This window comes from Telopea speciosissima, chromosome 1 (assembly GCF_018873765.1).
Source record: "Telopea speciosissima isolate NSW1024214 ecotype Mountain lineage chromosome 1, Tspe_v1, whole genome shotgun sequence".
NCBI classification, from domain to species: domain Eukaryota; kingdom Viridiplantae; phylum Streptophyta; class Magnoliopsida; order Proteales; family Proteaceae; genus Telopea; species Telopea speciosissima.
This window is the reverse complement of record NC_057916.1, coordinates 85,060,298-85,068,105: the sequence shown is the minus strand read 5'-3', so window position 1 is coordinate 85,068,105 and position 7,808 is coordinate 85,060,298. Positions and strand designations below refer to the sequence as shown.

The 7,808-nt window shown below is 39.4% G+C and overlaps 1 protein-coding gene across 1 annotated transcript; it reads right to left on the bottom strand.

The window, feature by feature from the left end:
• Positions 1-2,135: 2,135 nt before the first annotated feature.
• Positions 2,136-6,603, bottom strand: LOC122640498 (probable F-box protein At3g61730). The gene is made up of 8 exons (XM_043833716.1): positions 6,505-6,603; positions 5,108-5,307; positions 4,967-5,011; positions 4,684-4,848; positions 4,445-4,492; positions 3,147-3,317; positions 2,462-2,569; positions 2,136-2,238 (listed from the first exon to the last, which is right to left on the bottom strand). The coding sequence occupies exons 1-8, from the start codon at positions 6,591-6,593 to the stop codon at positions 2,156-2,158; spliced, it is 909 nt and encodes a 302-aa protein (XP_043689651.1). The 5' UTR covers positions 6,594-6,603; the 3' UTR covers positions 2,136-2,155.
• Positions 6,604-7,808: the final 1,205 nt, after the last annotated feature.

Genomic DNA, 7,808 nt, shown 5'->3' with positions numbered 1-7,808 from the left:
GTGAAGCTGCGTCCACGGATTTGATCAGATCGTCCAGTTCCAGGTATGGCGTGATGATATGAGATGAGATCAATTCAAGTTCAAATGATCTCAAATTCATGGCTGATGAAGAGGAATGCCAATGAAAAGTCCTAGCTTCTTTCTTCCCCACCCACCTCCCTCTTTCCCCTTTTCTGGATTTGATCTTCGTACTTTGCTAGACCCTGTTTCTTTTTCTGGAAGAAAAATAACTGTGTTTGGGTTTTTCCCGCTTCATTCCAAATTTCTAATTCCAATTGAAGATCTTATACTGCTGCCCTGCAAAAGAACATTCCCAATTCACAAATGGGCTACTGGAAGGCAAAACGAAAGATGAGGATGAACAGTTTACGGCCGAGAAAGAAGGGATAGGATGCGGTTGACCTTTCTCTGTTTCTTCATCTTTAATGCAATTCAAATTCTCGTGTGTGCGTGAATGCATTCTCACAATCTCACTTGGAGGGATTTTCTGTTTGTTTCCGACGGTCGAGAGAAAGGACCTCGTAGGGAAATGAGGACAGTGACTGTGACAGTTTTAACTGTCCTGATGCTAACACAAGCCCTACAGAGCTCTTCACCACTATAAAAATTCCCACCTCTTTAAAAACTACTTAGCTCTGGTTTCAAGCAATGTACCCTTCAATAACGTCAGATCTTGCCAAACATACTCATCCTCCTCATGGTTAAACTGTGATTTTACACATATCGTGTATGTGAGACAGGATTTCTCGACCTCTTCAAGGACATTTGTGCAGGACTTCATAAGCTACAATGCAGGGTTGCACTGTGAGAACATCATAAAAGTCCAGACTGATGAAACTAAGGAGAGCTGTCTTCTTGATGAATAGAACCATATCCATTACTTTCAATTGAACAAGGAGAAATCAGATTTGAATCCAACAAGGAATGCAGAAGCCCAAAGTTGGTCAGAGTGCAGCACTTGATTCCCTATCCTTCTTACACCTTGGGGGAGGGAGATAGGGATGGTGGTGGTGGCCATGGTGGTGGGGCAGAGAGGGGAGAAGGGTGAAGAGGAGGTGCAAGGGTAAAGTTGGAAATGTATTCAGTTTGGGGTAGGACTTAACTTACAAGGAATCACTTTTAAAACTTAAGGCACCTGAAACGTACTTTTATCAAACATTGGGTATCTCAAATATAATTTACCCAAAATTTATTCACAGTTTGCAAAGTCCACTAGTAACAGGAGGCATTTTGTAGACTTTACTCTCCCTGTGTGTTTCATAGGGCTAGCATTTATTTTCATATAGGATTTTCTGTTTGGGACAATAATGGTTGCTAAGGCTGCAATTGTTTTTGTGATAAAATATTTTAAGGGACCTGTTGAAAATCAAACAAAAATGTATAAAGATTAGAAAGGAGAAAATTATTTTACTCGAATGAAATACAAAATATTAGAAAGCAATTACCGTGTCAAAACTCAGTGATTGTAACTCTTGGAACCTATGGAGGATTCCACTCCCATTGTATGGTTGGATTATTTCAATTAATCATAGTCCCCTTGGTGGCCAACTGCTGGCCATAACCTGCATATGTATTGTGATGGTGTTTCTATAATTCTGGTCCAAAAATTTATTCCAGCAGATTTTCTTTTCAGAATTTAATCTGAATTACCTGAAGTAGTGGAGTATCAATAATAATAATAATAATAATAATAATAATAAATAAGTGGGAGAGGGTTCTCTGAGCAAGCTGCATAGAGGACAGCACAAATAGGGTGCAACGAAACGGTACGGAGAACCTTTTCCCTATATAATAATCTAGTTTACTTGGTGAGGCCCCTTGTATGGGCTTGAAACAGTTGTGTTCGTATTGAGGAATCATAAGAACTCTTGTGAAAACCACGGAAAATATAAAAAACAGGCAGAGAAGTGATTGCCTTGCCCAGATTAAAAAGAAATATCTACACAGGTGAAGGCTACCCTTATACCATAGTTGTCATGAAGACATGAACAGCGCAAGTATCGGGAGGCAGGAGAAAAGGCAAATCTAAGCTACTGAAACTATTTTTTTTTTGTGTGTTGGGGGGGGGGTTTGGTTTGGGTTTGCTGTTAAGGAAGATACATGGATTTGGTGGTAAATCACTAATCAGATTTTTTTTTGGTCAAGAAATCACTAATCAGATAAGTTGCTGAGAGATTCGTATGGAAACAATTTCGCCTTCAGGTCCTCCCTTCATTGCATGGTATTTTACTTGAATTCCTGAAAGATAGTAACAGGGTTAGCTGAAGTAGACATTTTAAAATTATGTTTTTGGAAATTTTAGTCGCTGATTGAACTAAAATAACAGGAAACTTTGGTTTCTAGCCAATCATCAATTATGAAATTTTCTGTGCTATTTGTTATGGTCTTCATAACAAGGATCAGAGGATCAGGTGTGTTTGCACTCCACTGGGGAAGTGTGTCGAAGTGGGTAGTGGCATACCTTCATTCTGTTGCAAGTTGGTGCTCACGGCGACTGCATGTAGAGTTATTCGAGCCTTGGGTTGCCAGTCGATGGGTTTCCCTACCCATGATCGGAGATCCAAAACCTCTGCCAATATAATTGTAAAGTAAATATGATTATAGAACATTAAGGCTGCGTTTGGTAGGCATTCCAAGAAATCATATCAAATGCAACCCAGGCAGTGTTTGGTATGCATTCTAAGTCGATTTCACATTCTCAGATGATAAAAACATGCGAAATCAACCTACAATGCATACCAAATACAGCCTTAATTGAAAAAAAAAAAAAAAAAAAAAAAACCCACTATATCATGTTAAACGCTTTCAAAATATAAAAATATAGTTCATTCTCTTTGACACGTTTTGGAGTTGAAATTTTCAAGAGGGGTTGTCATGACCCACAAAAGATATCTTGAGATTGAGAAGATGAATGACAAATATACGATAAACCAAAATAGTTGATCCGTATATTTAAGATTATGGGTGGAAGACTAAACTGCATTTGGTATGATTTCTTGAAATGCATTATCGACCTGGAATGCATTTCAAGAATGCATACCATATACAGCCTATTAAGTTTTCAAACAGACTAAAGCTTCCTGTGCAGTTAACTGAAGTACTAAACTAGTAAGGTGCGAAATTCATTGGATTGTTTTGACAGTTACCAGAGGTAGAAGAATCCTTCAGGTGCCTGATGTCGAAAATGCCTCCGCAGGCCCAGTCTGTGTGCTTCTTTATGTCGTGGCTTCCGATTTCCTCATACTGCCAGCTCCCTTTCTTGAACTCCTCGTTTAAGAACAGCTCAATATGCCTCACATCTAATGTCTGCATCGTCCCTACAAAACAAATTAAGCAAAGAATAGTTTACGTGGACAGGAAACTACATCTCTAAAAGTAGACACATTAATCAGCTGCGTTTCCTGGTTAGGGTCGGTTGGTCCCTCAACCCAACCAGCTGAGGTTCAGGGCCTGAACCTCAGGCAGACATCAAAATCCCAAAATCAGCTCATGCTTTCAATAAGATTTGTACACCTGACTGGAGCCCTTGTACTCTAACGCATCGAGTTGTGTAAATTGTAATAGACTTGAGGATCTCACTCGGGACATGGTCATCATCTGATATAAAACAATGGGAAAAAGATCTAGAAGACCAACAAATAGAGAGCCAAGATCCTAATTATTATCCTGCAAATGATACTCCCTTTGCAAATTCTACAGGGCCAGAACATTTTATCAACTTCTGGGAAAAGATTATCATCTAATGATTATTCTGCAAATGATATACAAGCCCAAGCATTGTTGATCAGTGGAGCCTACGTCATTCCACATCCCACCCCTGTTGAAGGGCGACGAGGTCATTCTTACCGTTGAACGTGTATTGCAAGTTCTACAACCAGTGGGATATAATTCACTAGGAATTTTGCATGGCAGGTAACTTTTCTACTTCAGAGTTGTTCTTTCTTTTTTTGGCTCTATTATGCCCACTAATGGGGCCAGAAGATGGGATTGGGCGCCCAAGAGGGCCGCCCTTAAGGGGGTGGGGTGGGTGCAAGCCACGCACTGATGCACATATGTGAGTATTTGATCTACTGACCAAACCTCGTGCACTCCTAAGTGAGCAGTGCCAAACTCCCAGGCCAAGCCTGGGAGTGCACTTCAGAGTTCAGTCTCTCCTCCGTTTGTCATGGCTTGTTTTCTAAATCCTACAGATTGTGTTACAAATTGTAGTGTCTCGTAGAGCAAGGGGACCATAATTCAATGAATTCCACGCTGATTTGATGATCAAAACTAGAAACTTGTCTGTTTAATTGGTTCTGTCGCGGCTGGATTGTTCAAATTGCCATACTCTTCCTCTTGAGTTGTGTGAAGCAGAAATCTCCCGTGATGAGGGCAAGGTGTTTAGCTTTTATATCTTAGGATACGGAAACACATCTCATTTATTTTAAACTCATGAAATTCTCACCTTCGCAGGTGTTAAGGTTGCAGACAGGGCATCTTACGAGCTGTAGATCTGTAAAAACAAGGGCCCATCGAACACTCATTAACTCTATAATGAATTATGAAAAAGTTTTCCTTTACAGGTTAGGTTATTGCTGTAAGTTAACGCGCTGGTTCGTCTGATGAGCAGTGACACTACCAAAATAAAGAAGAAGGTGGACCATTTAAGTCAGTTCAGACTTCAGAGAGGGGAGATAAACTTACCAGCTATCCAAATTCCAGTTTTAATGTTGCTCAAGACACAAGAGCCGGTACTTTGCACCATTTTCTTTGTGGTCCCTCCTCGTGGGATTTCTACGGGAGACGACAGCTTCTCCGTCAGCAGCGCAACCGGCGAATCAAAGAAAAACGCGCCGATTCTCATCCAATCTGTCTCGTACAGTGGAAAACAGAGTTAATTAAAAGCATATTTTATAATTAGGAACTCAGTCACGGTCATCATGTCAAAGCCTTAATGTTCAACAGGTAATTCACCATTTCACCGCACCTATGTGTTTGTCTTGTTGATCAAACGAGTAAGAGTGACTCCCATCTGTAGAGATCGAAAGTTGGCGCAGTGAGGTACTACTACACTACACTACTATGCTAGTTTTATTGCCATGACATGTAACGTTACTTAAAACGTTACCAAAAGCTGAAGCGTAAAGTTCAATCCAGTTGAAAGCCACGCGTTCGGGTTCCGGGACTTGAAGATCTCGCAGACATGCAAATTTCCATATGCACTCTTCCATGGCGATGCGATGGAACCAGCGATTCGTTGCTCCGAGCATCACCAGAGATTTTCCATCCAAGTATTTGGCGATCTCCGTCCATATATCCTCTTCGTACCTTCGTGTGTGCATGTACACGAAATCAAAAGATATAGTAAGAAATTGTACAACTGAGTAATCAACTTTACCAAAGAAAAAACACAGAAATTCATCTCACATGGTTGTAGCATGCAGGATCATAGATTCATAGTTTGTAAATCCTTCTTCCAATCCAGGCAAATTTTAAACAGTCGGATCTACGTTTAGGAGTTTGAATGAGCACCATTCACCAACAAAACTATATTGGAAGTTCAGTTAAAAGAACGATACCAAAATTTCAAACTGACTTACGGCCGGGAAACTAGATCGTAGGATCTGTTGAGAATGCTGATCACTTTTTAAAAGAATTTGATTTTGAAAACTTCAGAAGCACATAGGAAGTAGAATGCTAGTAGCACTACTAGCGAATACATCTTTTGTTTCACATTTCACAATGAGAAGCTCAGTTCTAGATCCAGTATAAATTTTGATTTCAATTTGTTCGGTTCGGGTACAATTACTGATTCTATCACAAGCTATAATGAATAACTAGGAATGAAACTTTAAAATCGATGCCAGGTTACAAATAGTGCTGAATGAAGAAGAGTCTCCGCAGTTATAGTTTCTAGAAACCGTTCCACTAATGGAAGCTAGTCAAATTCTTAGATCACCAGATGAATGAGTTTGTATGGTGAAAAATGTTTTTGGAGAACAAACGAATTAAGCTGGTCAGAATTCCATGCTATAACTACAAAATCAACCGGAAACTGAGGTATAACCTTCCGAGAAAAAAGCTCGTCTCGAGCAAAACAAATCAGATTCATTGAATCGGCTAAAGTTCAAAAGTGTCGATCCATTCGTTTATTCCAATTTTTCAGAATGTCACAACGACGGACGAGAAGTTTTTCTATCTTAAATTTCAGATAAAATGACGGTAAGCTAGTACACAACTTATCGGTCATCGAGTTTCTAACTGAAAACACTGTCGGATGCAATGTTATCGATCAGAAAGAAAGTAATATGCTCTAATAACTTCCGAAAGTAAGATCTACTCAGGGAATAAGTATCGGTACGATAAAGAAAGAAGATTCCGGTGGATTTCTTGGTTCTCGCCTTCAGAACAGAGCACTTACCGCCAGATCTTATAGTTTTCATCATTTAGAAACTTAAAAATCCGAATTCACTTCGATTAAATTACGCGCAGAGAGAGCGAGAGAGAGAGAGAGAGAGAGATTACCAGGAGAAAATAGAGTTTGGATTGAGAGAACTCGATCGGGGAGAAGAACAGGAGCAAATTGAGCTGCCTCTTCGCATTCGCTTCCCCATTTGCCTTCTACTTGCGAATTCGAAAAATCAGAGGCGCCAGAAGACCGAAACGGCTATTTATAGACGCGGGAGTGCGGGTAGAGATTTAAAAAACAGAAGAGAAAGAATAAGAAAATGTACAGAAGGGTAGTTTTGTCCAACGATGTCGCTCTTTTCTTTTTTATTTTTGCCGGTTTGTAATTTGCCAAGTGGCAGAATACAGGAGAATGTGTTGAGCATTCAAGCGAGCATTCAAGGGATGCTTGGAGCCATGGCCATACATGGGAAGTATCTTATACAAGTGGTGAAGGTAAATGATTGGTTTAGGTCTGAAAATTTACATGGGACGAATCCAAATCAAAAAATGCGAACCCAGGGCACGAGTCTACCACCACGGTAGGGTCTCGGAGGGTCATAACGCACATAGTTTTACCACTGTTTTCACAGAGAGATTGTTTCTAGACTCGAATTCGTGACCACATAATCACAATTGAGCGACCTTATCAAATCATTCCCTACATATCTAATTATCATAATCACTAAATCACCCTTTCACATATCAAAATTGCCATGCTCATTCAGAAAAATCTCTAGATGTGCCTATAGAGATATTTTTGCCTATAAATTTTTTTTGGGGTAAAATTTTTGCCTATAAATTTGCAAAACTTGTTTACATAGATAGTCCTCCAATTCTTAGCTACATGGGTAGCTAGTCTAAGCTAATTGACCGTTAGATTAATTGTACATTTAATGAATTAACCACTTGTCGAATTTGAAACTTTAATTCAATCAAGTATCCTCTCATATATGTACAAGCATTGTTGTTTTTTTCAGCTATCCGTATATAGTCATGCACCCTCTCGTAATCATATTTGTATAGTTTTGCTAAATTATTAAGCCAATTCTGTTTAGGCTGAAATTCAACTTGTCGTCAGGGTATCTTTGATTGATTCTTGAGGAGGTATTCACAAAATTTGGGCCCATCCAATCCCCACATGGCAGATATTTGGACCATCCTGGATTACTCAGTCCATATAAATTATAAGGCAAATGTCTCTGTATTTTCGTGGAAAAAGTTAAAAATTTCTTTATATGGCAACCTAGACTTGGAATTTGTGTACATATGCACCTCATCTGACAAGTGGAAGAGTGAAGTGACAATTTTGAAAATTGGACATTTAGAGAGTGACATAGACTGATCACGTGTCAAATTTCAAATTAAAATTCAATCATTTG